Raw genomic sequence first — 11548 nt, forward strand, 5'->3', positions numbered from 1 at the left:
GTGGGATTCCATGAAGGTCCCCAGGATGCCCTGAGGATTCAGGATGAGACTGCTTCAAAGCCCTGAGATGCTCCAAAGGGCCTGGGATGCCCTAAAAGCTCCAGGATGCTCAGAGGCCACTGGGATGCTCTAAGGCCCCAGGATACTCCAAGGCCCCCAGGATGCTCCAAAGGCCCTGGGAATGCTCCAAGGCCCCCGGGATGCTCCGAGCCCTGGGGATGCTCCGAAGCTCCCGGGATGCTCCAGCCTCCCTCGGGCGCTGAGATGCGGAGTGAGTGGAATCACCCGGGAAAAAACAGGCGGAGGGGGCACCGGGGCGGGGCCGGGTTCCGCCCCGCGGCCCCCGCTCCCCCTTCCGCACACTCCTTCCTCCCTCCCCCCCGCCATCCTCCTCCTCCTCCTCCCCCCGCTCTCGCGACAGCTCCGCACAGAAAATGGCCCCGCGGCCGCCCCGCCGCTGATGCGCGACCCGGGCGGCGCCGCAGCCCCGGTACGGCCGGGGGGGACCGGGAGGGCCCAGGGGGAGCGCCTGGCACTGGGGGGACCGGGGCAACGAGGGGTGACGGGGGGCGGCACCGGGAGGGGAGCACCGATATTGGGGGTTCACCGGTGTCGGGGCATGTACCGGTACATGGGGGGTGTACCGGTGTCGGGGCATGTACCGGTACATGGGGGGTGTACCGGTGTCGGGGCATGTACCGGTACATGGGGGGTGTACTGGTATGGGGAGTGTGCCGGTATCGGGGGTGGAGCGGCACAGAGGGGATGTAGAGGCACCGGGGGTGGAGCTGCACCGGTGGATATGCCGATATCGGGGGGTGTACCGGCACCGGGGGGGAACACCGGACACCGACGGGAGCACCGGACACCGGTCCCCCCGGGGGCTGGGGCCGGCAGGGAACCGAGCGGCGGGGCGGCACCGGGAAAGGAGCACCAGCACCGGTGTCGGGGGATGTACCGGCAGCGGGGGTACCGGCACAGGGGGGCTGTAGCGGCACCGGGAGTGGACCGGCACACAGCGGGTGTACCGGTATTGGGGGCTGTGCTGGCGCCGCCGATTGTGATGTACCGGCACCGGGAGCTGTCCTGGCGCCTGGGACAGTATCGGCACCGGGGATATACCGGCACGGGGGGTGCACAGGCAGCGGAGGCTTTACCGGCACCGGAGTTAGAGCAGCACCGGGAATGTACCGGCGATGGGGAGAGAGGTACCAGTACGTGAGGCGTACCCCGGCGTGGGGGCTGTACCGACACCAGGGGCTGTGCTGACACTGGGCATGTACTGGGCAGGTACCAGTAAATGGGGTGGACCAGCACTGGAAACCTGCTCCTGAATGGAGCTGAGACCTGACCAGGGCTGCTGCCCACGTGGGCTCCAGATCCGTGTGGGTGCTTCCCGTGGCTCTGCTACCCCCAGGACTAGTAGCCATGGCTGCCCATGGGGGGCTACAGAAACCACTGCCCGTGGGGGCTACCCAATGGGGCTGGAACCCATGGGGTTACCTGTGGGGCTAGTAGCCCAGGGACAGCTGGCCAAGGAAACCACTAGCCCCAGGTCTTTGCAGGCCTGTGTGGCCCGTGGGAGCACCAGGGTGCCCCAGGTATCCCAGGATGCACCTGCTGGGATCTCCCCATGGTCCTTCCACATTCCCACTCCCGTGGGAGCTGCTTTGTTGCTGTCAGAGACAGGGGATGCCGCTGCTGGAGCAAGGGGGCTCTTGGCCTTGGCTGTGCTGTTAACTTGGCTGGAGCCAGCCAGAGCTGCTGCTCAGGAACAGCTTTATCCAGGCTCAGGGATGAAGCTTCAAACTCCCCAGTTGGCTCCCGAAGGGAAAGAGGGTTTTTTCCAGCTGCAGAGCTGATGTAGCTGTGGGTGGATCAGCCAGCCATGGGCAGGCAGGTAAAGGTGGGCACCAGGATGGTGTGGGGGCAGGGGGGAATGGCAGCAGGGCTCTTCCCCATTCAGTGGCTTGGAGCAAGCTGGGGGGATGAAGCAAGCTGGGGGGGGATGGCAGGGACCCCTGGGCTGCCCAGAGCAGCTTTGCAGGAAGAAAGGCCTCAGCTGAGCTGCCCCCACATCCACCACAGGGACGTGTGACACCGAGGCCACGCGTGAGACTCAGCATTCACCCCCGTGGATGCCCATGCTGTCACTGGGCTCAGGGTGGGCTCCACAGGCTCTCCAGGCAGATTCTCTGAGTTGGAAAGCAGGGAAAACACCCTGGGAGGTGTAAAACACCAAGGCAGAGGCTTTGCCCCAGCCCACACCGGGATTAGGGCACCCACGTCGTGTCGGGTATCACAACACCACGAAAATACCCAGAGCTTTTTCCCCCCACCAACACCCCAACTCTCTGAGGGCTCCTTGTGATATCTGAAGGCACCAGGAGGATTCACAATGTGTATTTTAATGTAGGACATGGGTTTGAACCCGGTGGTGGGGGCTGGTGGCACGGGCAGGAGCTGTTGCCGCTGGCACAGCCGGAGCTTCCTCCCTCCCTCCTCGCTCGCCGGCTGCGTGATCACATGAGCCCCTTGTTCCCAGCCTTTGTCTCGTAGGAGACGCTTGGGGAATCCTCCTCATCCTCATCCTCTGGCCTCAGAGCGCACACAGAGATGCTCAAATCGGATTATTTGACCCATTTATCCTCCCTGGGTGGGTTTATAGAAGTCTTGGGGATGTGGATAAACCCCCCCCGGATCGTTGGAGGGAGATGAGCTGTATTAATTATTCACTGATTCAGCAACAGAGCCTGCTCGAGGTGACCAGCAGCTGCAAAGCCTCCTGCTCACCCTCATGGCTTAAAGGATTTTTTGGGATCCCTGTTCACTGCAGGGGTTGGAGTGAGGGGGTTTGGTGTCAGCGGGTTTTTGGGGAGACTGAACCTGTGGCAGGAAAACCCTGGGAATAGTGACAGGTGGCTCTAGGATTTGAGTTTCCAGGGCAGGTTTGCACTGGTGTTGAGGGGGGTCAGATCTCTGAGGGAGTCATATCACTGAGAGAATCACATTTCTGGGGGCGTCCCATCTCTGGGGGAATCATGTCTCTGGGGGAGTCACATCTCTGGTGGCCACAGGAGGTCACTAGGGACAGTGGCAGGTCAGCGGCTCCTGGACCAGAGTGTCGCTCTCAGGGTTGCAGAACAGAAGGTCTTGGAGGATGAGAAGTGTTGGCCGCTGTCCCATGGGAGGTGACAAATGACAGCAAGATGATACAGGTGCCACCTGCTCCCCAAAAACCCATCCCTGGGCCGAGCCCAGCGCGATGCTGCAGTTGCCACTGTTGTGTCCTCTGTGTCCATCCTGCCTGGCCTCATGGGATCTGCCCATAGCATCTGCTCAGGAGACATTTTCCCAGTGGAAAAAAATCAGCTTAAAATGCATCACTGGGGTATTGCCTGTAATGGGGAAATGGAGAGAGGCGTCAAAGAGGGAGAGGAGGGGGGTTCCAACGTCCAAAGGCACTGCTGGGTTTGACCCTGGAGCACCAGGAGCTCCCTGCCCAGGAGTTGACAGCCCTGCTGCGATGCTGCTGAGGAAGAATTTCCTGGTTTCTTGGAAAAACTTCCTTGTGCTCCAACTGAGCTCCTGGTGCCATGGGTGTCCTGCTCCTTTAAATGGCTTGTCTGGCGGCCATCGGTGCCCTAGGGGCTGTCAATCCAGGCAATGGCAGCCAGGATTGATCCAGAGCCAGTGATTCCAGCAGGGAAGCAGGAAGCTGGTTCACTGATCTCAAGGACTGACATTGCCAGGAAATGCTCCAGCAGCTCCGTAGCTCCAACACTTCAGGGACAGACATTCCTGAGCAGGCAGACACAGTGCTGCCTCGATCCTTTTAGTGATTTCTGCCCCAGAAGAAGATTCCCAAGACTTTTTTTCCCAGCAAAAACTGCATTTCCCCCTGATAAAACAAAGCTCCATCAAAGCTGCTGTGAAGTTTCTGCTCACTGTTTACCCACAGTCACACAGAGATGAAGGATGGAGACGGAGCATCCCCTCCATGCAGGGCTGGATTTCCCCTCCTGGGACATGATCAGCCCCAGTCTTGCCCCACATTCTCTGCTCCATGGCCAACTGATCCCGGCCTCGGTGCTGATTCCATCCCAAAGCCACCGAGCTGAGAAAACAACAACAAAAATGCAACACAACCCCCAGAAAAAGCCTGGAGCCTGGGGGCAGCCACAGGAATAATCCCACATAGATTTCCCCCCCCTCTGATTTGTTGCCCGCTGGGCTGCAGTCCCAGTGTGCTGGGTGCTGCAGGAACAGCTGCTGAGCCTGGCTTGGCCAGGCTGAGCCCTGCTGGGTGAGACCCCCCGGAGCTGAAAGCTGGGAGAATGCCTCTGGAGAAGATGATAGCGGGAAGGTCTGGCAAGGCTGGGAGGGATGGGATGCACCATCCAGAAGAGCTGATCTCCAGGGAGATGTTTCCTTCAGGAGTCATTGAGCTCTTGGGGAAATATTGACCTTCTAAATAATGGCCAATGTGCTCGTGGCAGCCACTCCACAGCCTCAGCACTGATGATATTATTATTATTATTATTATTATTATTATTATTATATTACTACTATTATTATCATTATCAGCTTTATTATCAGCAGCATTTTTACCCCTGGGAGCAGGGAGGGGCTGAAGCAGCTCCAGCAATCCCTTCAGCCATGCCTTGGCCTGTAGTTTGGGAGGAATTTTTGGATATACAGATGCCATGGGCTGGGAACAAAGCAGGATCCTGGTAATGCCTGGAGGGGGCTGTGCAGCTGAGGGGGCCTTTGGGGACTTTGTGGATCACCCTGGTGTGGGAGAAGCAGGAGGGGACAATGAAGCTCTGAGTCCAAAGCCCCCCCAAGCAGAGACACTTCCAAGGCCCCTTGAAGCTGGGATCTCCTGCTGGCTTGGTCCCCAGGGTGGGAGGTCTGGTCTCAAGGCCACAGGGCACTGAGGGGAGGAGGAGGAGAATCTGACCTCTCGCCCTTGCTCTCGGTGCAGCATCACCAGGAGGAGCCTCCGTGGGCACATCCCTCACCCCGTGCCCTGCACCGCCAGGCCATGAAGACAGAGAAGGACGAGGCTGTGCCCACCTTCTCCCTGCGGGGTAAATACGGTGGAGAGGGGACAGGTGAGTCCCCTGTACCACGGGGTAGGGGGTGGGGAGAGGAGTCGGGGCAGGAGCAGGAGGAGAAGCCTTTGGTCCCGTTGCTGTGAGGTCTCTTTGGCCACATCCCGCCCCAGAGGTGGCTGGGAGCGCCATGGGGATGTGCACAGGTGTGCATGGATGTGCTTGGATATGCACAGGTGTACAGGGGAGGTACAGGATTCTTGGGGTGTCCTGTGCAGGGCCAGGAGTTGGACTCGGTGATCCTGGTGGGTGCCTTCCAACTCACCCTATTCTGTGATTCTGTGAGTGTGCAGGGATGGCCCAGGTGTGCAGGGATGGGCCCAGGTGAACACTTGGCATCACCCAGTGTGTCCCAGTCACCACCAGGCTTCACCTTCACATCAACAACTTTTCCTGCAGGAAAGCCCCTCCCAACTCTCACACCCTGGAGGGCTCCAGCCCCTCCAGCCCCCTCCAGCCACACCTCCCATACCCTCCATTGGCTGCCCCCCTATTTTTGAGGGAGGGAGGAGGGCAGAGGGAGGTGGTTGGGCAGGGCTGAGCCTTGTCGCTGTCTCATGGTCTCTCCCCACAGGCTGCAGCGAGGTGGCTCTGCCCGGTGCCCCAGTGTTGGTGGCTGGAGGGACCCCAGCCCAGGACCTGCGGCCCCTGAAGCGCAGACCTGTCCCAGGTGAGCCCCAGCCCTGCCCCGGGGAGGGAACAGTGACAACCAGGGCAGGAACGAGGCCAACGGATCTGTCTCCTTCCAGGGAAGCACTACCAGTGCTCGAGCTACGGCTGCAAACTGGCCTTCCCCAGCATGCAGGAGCTGATGGACCACCTGAAGGTCCACTACAGACCCACACAGTCCCTCGAGGGTAAGGCCAGGACACCCCACATGCCCCTTTTTTTGTCTGGGAGGGGGCAGAGCGGGGCTCGAAGCAGAGGCAGTACTGGTGGTGGTGCTGGTACCTCTAGGAGATGGGAGTTGAGGGTGGTGTGGGAAGTGCTGCAGACCCACCAGTGGGGCTGTTCCCAGCTGGGATGTTGCTGAATCCCTACCTCTGAATTGCTTCACTCAGGCAAAACCTTCCACTGCCCCACGCTGGGCTGCACCGAGACCTTCCCCAGCATGCAGGACCTCATGGCCCACATGAAGGTGCACTACAAGCCAAACCGCTACTTCAAGTGAGTCCCTCTGGTCCCTGTCCCCATCCCACTTCCTCCCTGGGGGGCACCTGGCTGATCCCAGAGAGCCCTGAGCACGTGGGCTCCCACATCCACAGACCCCGATCCCAGCGGCAGCCCCCGGGGTTGGAATGGGGGTGGTGTGGAGGGATCGTCGTGGGGGTGATGTGGAGGGAGCACCACCACTGAGGGTGCCTCCCCAACCCCCCCAGGTGTGAGAACTGCCTGCTGCGCTTCCGGACACACCGCTCCCTCTTCAAGCACCTGCACGTCTGCTCCGACAGCGCCAGCAGCCCCGCGCCGCCCCCCAGAGCCGACAAGCCCCTCCTGCCTCCTGCTACCTCCGCCGTGGACAAGGAGCCCCCGGCCAAGCCGCACACCGAGGGGCTCCCCAAGCTCCCGCGTGCTCTCCCACGGCCCCTGGAGAAGGAAGCCCTCCTGCCCGGCGCGGACTCTGCCGCGGCGCCGGCCGCGCTGCCCACCAGCCTGCCCGAGCTGCCCGGCTCGCTCGAGGCGCTGCCGCTGGTGCCGCCGGCCCCGCACCCCTTCCCGCTGCTGGAGCCCGGCCTTTTCGGCCCTTCGTCCTTGACTCGGTTCTCGGGGCCACCCCCGTCCTCGATGCCGGGGCCGTTCCTGTCCTACGTGCCCCCCTCGCCCTACGCGCTGCCCCAGCCCCCGGCGCAGCACCGCCTGCGGCCCTTCCTGCCGGGCCACGGCCCCGCCGTGTCCAACGCCGTCTGGAAGAAAAGCCAAGGTGAGCGTTCGGGCAAAAAAAACTTCTGCTCCCGCCTTCACCAGCAGCTCTCCCCGGAGGAGGACCCGCCGCCGCCCAGCCGAGGATCCATCCCCCTCCTCCGGAGCCGCCCCGGCCCGCCCCCCAAGCCCCGTCCCATCTCCTCCGCCCCCTCCATCCCTGTTCAATTGGGACAAAGCACCGGCGACCACCAGAAAAAACGCCTCCAAATTTTCCCGGCCCTGCTGCTCCCCGGCGTGCTGGGGGTGCGAGGCGGGGGGGCCAGGCCAGGCCTGCCCCCCCACGTGTCCCCCCACCCCAGGGAGGGGAGGACCTAATGTTTGTCTTGCCCCTCGATTCCCTCCGCAGGTGTGAGTGTCAGCCCACTCCTCCCATGCTTTGGCTCAGGAGTGACTTCAGGTTAGTTTGGGGGCTGCTTTCTGTCACCGGGGGGGTTTGGGGGCGGCGGGGGGCCACAGGGGGATGGGAGAAACCCCACGGGGCACCACGGTGCTCCAGGGAGAGCAGAGGGGGAGGGCAGGCTCCCTCATTGTTTTTGGGAGCCACACAGAGAGGGAATGTGGCCCAGGTAGGCTCGGAGGCAGGGGGGTCGCTGGCTGTGCCCCCCCAAAGCCCCCCAGCCTTGTCCTGAGGACAGAAGCAGCAGGATGAGGAGCTGCAGCAGCTCCGTGGGCTCCAGTCCCCCCCAGTCCTGAGACCAAACTGGAACCCTTTGCACGGCCTCGCTCCCTGCTCCCAGATTTGAGGTCCCTCCCTCGGGAAGGGAACCCCCCGTGCATGTAGGGCTGGGAGCCCCCGGCCCATCCGAACCCCCCACGGCACCCGGGAGCGGCCACTGGGGGTGATCCCTGTGCTTCCCTGCCCGCCCGTCCTTGCAGGGCACTCCTCCAACAGCCGCATCGTGTGGGAGCACACGCGGGGCCGCTACTCCTGCACCCAGTGCCCCTTCTCGGCCGCCTCCCGCGAGGAGATGACCCTACACATCGAGGACCACCGCAAGAACCCCCCGCCCGGGCGCCTGGACGCCGAGATGGGTACGGGAGGGGCCCCGAACTGCCGGGATGCTTGCGGGAATGGGGTCAGTCTGTCCCGCAGGGATAACGCGGATCCTCCTCCGTCTGTCCTGGCGGGGGATGACCGGCCCTGGGGTGGATCCTGGGCTGCAGCTTCTGCCCCCGCTCCAGCCTGTTGCAATGCCCCGGGGTGGGGGGGGGTCCATGTGCCCTCTCTATGCCCTCTAGCCCCTGGTCCCCCCCAGCCCATAGGAATGTCCCTGGCGGAGGCAATAAATGACCTGGAGAGGTCTGCGTGCCCTCCCAGTGCCCTCCTTCCCTGTGCCCCCTCCCCTGCAGTAATGCCTCTGGCGGTTTGTGTGCCCCCCAGCCCGCATCAATGACCTGGAGGGGTCTGTGTGCCCTCCCAGTGCCCCCCAGCCTCTGCAATGCCCTGGGGAGGGCCATGTTCCCTCCCTGCAGCCCCCAGCCCCCGAGCCCCTGGGTACGAGGGACTCCACAGTGCTGACAGCTCTCCCCCCTCTCCCTGCAGATTTCGGGGTGGGTCTCGCCTCCTTCCACGCCAAGATGACGCCGGAGATGGAGAACTCCCTGTACTCCCAGCTCTGATGCCCCGGCTCTCACGGGACTGCTCCTGCTCCTCCCCATCCCTCCCCCCGAGCCGGGCAGGGGGCACCGCCCAGCCCCTGCCACTGGGCTGGGACAGGGATCCCTCCCTGGGCACCGGGAGCACCCCCAGCCCAGCCCGGGGTGCCAGAAGGACGGGTGTTTCCTCTGGAATTTTCTCCCCTCCCTTTTATTTTCGGAAACTCTTAAGCACCCGAACCCCCTCGTTCTCCCTCCCCCTAAAGGTTTCGTTGCTTCAGCCCCCGTGGCTCTGGTAGGAGCCGGGTAGGTTGCTCAGGAGTTAGTGGACTTCTCTGGAATGAAACCTCGGAATAATAAATGGGAATTGTACAGGAGTGGTGGCCGGGAGAGGCTCTGTCAGTGCCTGTGGTGGCTGGGGGTGAGGGGGGAGTGGGGCCACCCCTAAGGATGCCCCCCCAAAACTAAAGGCGAGGAGATGGGGGAATACAGGGAAGTCTGTGTGTCACTCTGCTCTGGGCAGGTCTGGGGAAGAGGAAGGTTTGAGGAAGGGAAAGGGGGTGCTTCCTTCCCCTTCAGATCTGTCGGCACATTGCAGACCATGAAGGGCTCCTGAGAAGCAGAGCTGGAGCTTCTGCCAGCTGCATCCCAGCACCCAAACTTGGCACCCAAACCAGGGTGGGACCCCAGCCCCTCGCCAGCCTCGTTGCACAGGCAGAGGTGCCAGGAAAAGGGCATGGACAACCTTTGGGGTGGAGTAGGGCCCCTGTGCGCGGCCCTGAGGGGGCTGCACCCCCCGTGGGAGCTGAGTGGCCGCACATTCCCAGCCCGGGGCTCCCCAGGTCCTGCTTTGCCTGATCCCATCCCAGCAGGGTGAAAAGTTTGCTCCAAACTGGTTTGGGGAAGGCGTGCTGGGACATGCTGGGACGTGCTGGTGCCCACACTGGCCCTGGGATGGGAGTCGTGGGAGCACCGGCACCCCCTGCTCTGCACCCCGGGGTCGGGGGCTGCTGCAGCCCCAGGAGGGGACACAGCCCTGGGATAGGCCTCAGGGGGTCCCCTTGGCCAGGCTGGAGATCCCTTCCTTCTGCTGGGATCCCTGCACATGGAGAGCAGCACCCTGGGATGCCCCAGCTCTCTCCTGCTGTCACCCCTGTATTGGGTGGGCTCATGGCATGGGGGTCTGTGCCCCTGTGCCCTCCCCAATCCAGCACAGACCCTCCCTCACCCCGGTCCTGAGCAGGAGGGTGGACATACTGAAGTGTCCCTCAGCTGTAGCCCTGGCTGCTGAGACCTGACAGAGCGACAACTCATCACAGAGCCGGTGCAGGATCAGAGCCCTGGCGAGGGGAGGGACCTCCCAGCCCCCACAGTGGGGGGGCACTGTGGCACTGCCACAGCTCCCTGCGGGCACAGGCAGCTTCCCTGGCCCCCCAGCTCACCCTGCCCTACTGAACACCCACATTCCTCCTCCAGGGCAGGTGCCCACCCCAAAAGGCAGCAGTGGGACCCTTCCCAACCTGTCCCTGATCCTGATCCAGCTACAGCCACCTCCGAGGGCAGAGAGGGTGGGTTCTGCAGACACATCCCGGCTGGGACTCCACACCAGGATGGTCTGTGCCACCCCACAGCAGAGCCTACCCCACCCCCACCAAACCCCCCATCCAGGGCTCAGAGCCAAACCTGGGGACATGGGACACTCACTGCTCCCAAGAGACTCAAACTTGCCCCAAACCTCCCTCTGAGCACTCCTGGCTGTTCCCATGGCAGAGGCAGCCAAGACAACCCCCACTGCAATGGATTTTTAAAAACTGAAGTCTTTATTAAAGTTTTATCCAAATTTTGTAACAAAAGATACAAAAGGGCTGGAGATCCTTATTTCTGGGACTAGTCTGACCAATCAAAACCTGACAGTTACTAGGCTAATATAAAATCCATACAATCTGCTAAAAATGCAGGGAAAAAAAAATTAGAACTGCTGCTCTGACGTTTCTTTTTTAAAAAATTCCTTAAAACATTTATAAGTTACTCAGTTTGCATTTTACAGGATTAGTTCTTCTCCGAATGGTTACAGCGACTGTACAATGCAAGAGACAACAGCGAGAACAAAGAGCAATGGGATGTGCTGCAACACACACCACTCCTCTGAGGGAAGAAGGGCTGGAGTCTCGGGATGGCCCGGAGCACCCACCGGGAATGCCACAAAGTGCCAGTGCATGTCTGCACCCGTGGGAGCCCCGACAGCAGGACAGCAGTGACCCCCACCCCCCCAGCACCCAGCAGGGACCCCCCCCGGGTGCCAAAGGGCCAGTTCTCCCAAGGGATGTGCTGGCTGGACACCTCCAGGAACAGGGAAGGTGGGAATGGGGTTGGGAATGCTCCTGGCTGGATCCCCCAAATCCTCCTTCCAGTGCCCGTGGGGTGAAGGGACACAGGCCCCACTGAGGGGAGAGCTGGAATTCTGCTCCGTGCTGGGAAGGGAGGAGGAGGATGCAATGCCAGGCTGTCCAGAGCTGGCACTGGCTGGCAGAAGGACCCTGAGAATTCACAGGCTAACACGGTCTCCGGGGAACGCCGAGTTAGGAGCATCACAGTGATAGTGGCTGTTCTGTACAGTGAAAAATGGAGTCTGATGGAAGTGCAGTATCCCTTCACCTGGATTTCCTATCCCTTCCCAAAGGCTGCCCTGGAGGAGCCTCACCACGGCAAAGGCAAAAACCTGACCCACCTGGATATCCAAGTGATGGTTTTTAGGTGGCCACTGGGAAAAATATTCCAGTTTATCAAATAAAATAGGAAAGCAAGTGCAGGGCTACTGCAAGGTGCATGGTCAGAGGTACCAGGTCATGCAAGCAGCCCCCCCTCCCCTCCCCAAAACCCCACATCCCCAGCACTAAAGCATCTTCAAGCAT

At 61.7% G+C, this 11548-nt stretch overlaps 1 protein-coding gene across 3 annotated transcripts; it reads left to right on the plus strand.

Moving 5' to 3' along the window:
* The first annotated feature begins 408 nt into the window (after window positions 1–408).
* On the plus strand, window positions 409–9013 carry ZNF414 (zinc finger protein 414). Of its 3 annotated transcripts, none has more exons than XM_027711511.2 (9): window positions 409–490; window positions 4988–5117; window positions 5692–5787; window positions 5867–5974; window positions 6179–6284; window positions 6497–7038; window positions 7387–7437; window positions 7917–8072; window positions 8584–9013. In XM_027711511.2, exons 1-9 carry the CDS (start codon window positions 461–463, stop codon window positions 8658–8660), a joined length of 1296 nt encoding a protein of 431 aa, XP_027567312.1. In that variant the 5' UTR covers window positions 409–460; the 3' UTR covers window positions 8661–9013. The 3 variants fall into 3 exon arrangements, with proteins under 3 accessions (XP_027567312.1, XP_039238945.1, XP_027567313.1); XM_039383011.1 differs by lacking the exon at window positions 409–490 and adding an exon at window positions 822–969; XM_027711512.2 differs by lacking the exon at window positions 409–490 and adding an exon at window positions 982–1208.
* The last annotated feature ends 2535 nt before the right edge of the window (window positions 9014–11548 follow it).

This window comes from Pipra filicauda, unplaced genomic scaffold (assembly GCF_003945595.2).
Source record: "Pipra filicauda isolate LSUMZ 115617 unplaced genomic scaffold, ASM394559v2 scaffold294_size920599_pilon, whole genome shotgun sequence".
In the NCBI taxonomy this organism is placed as follows: Eukaryota; Metazoa; Chordata; class Aves; order Passeriformes; family Pipridae; genus Pipra; species Pipra filicauda.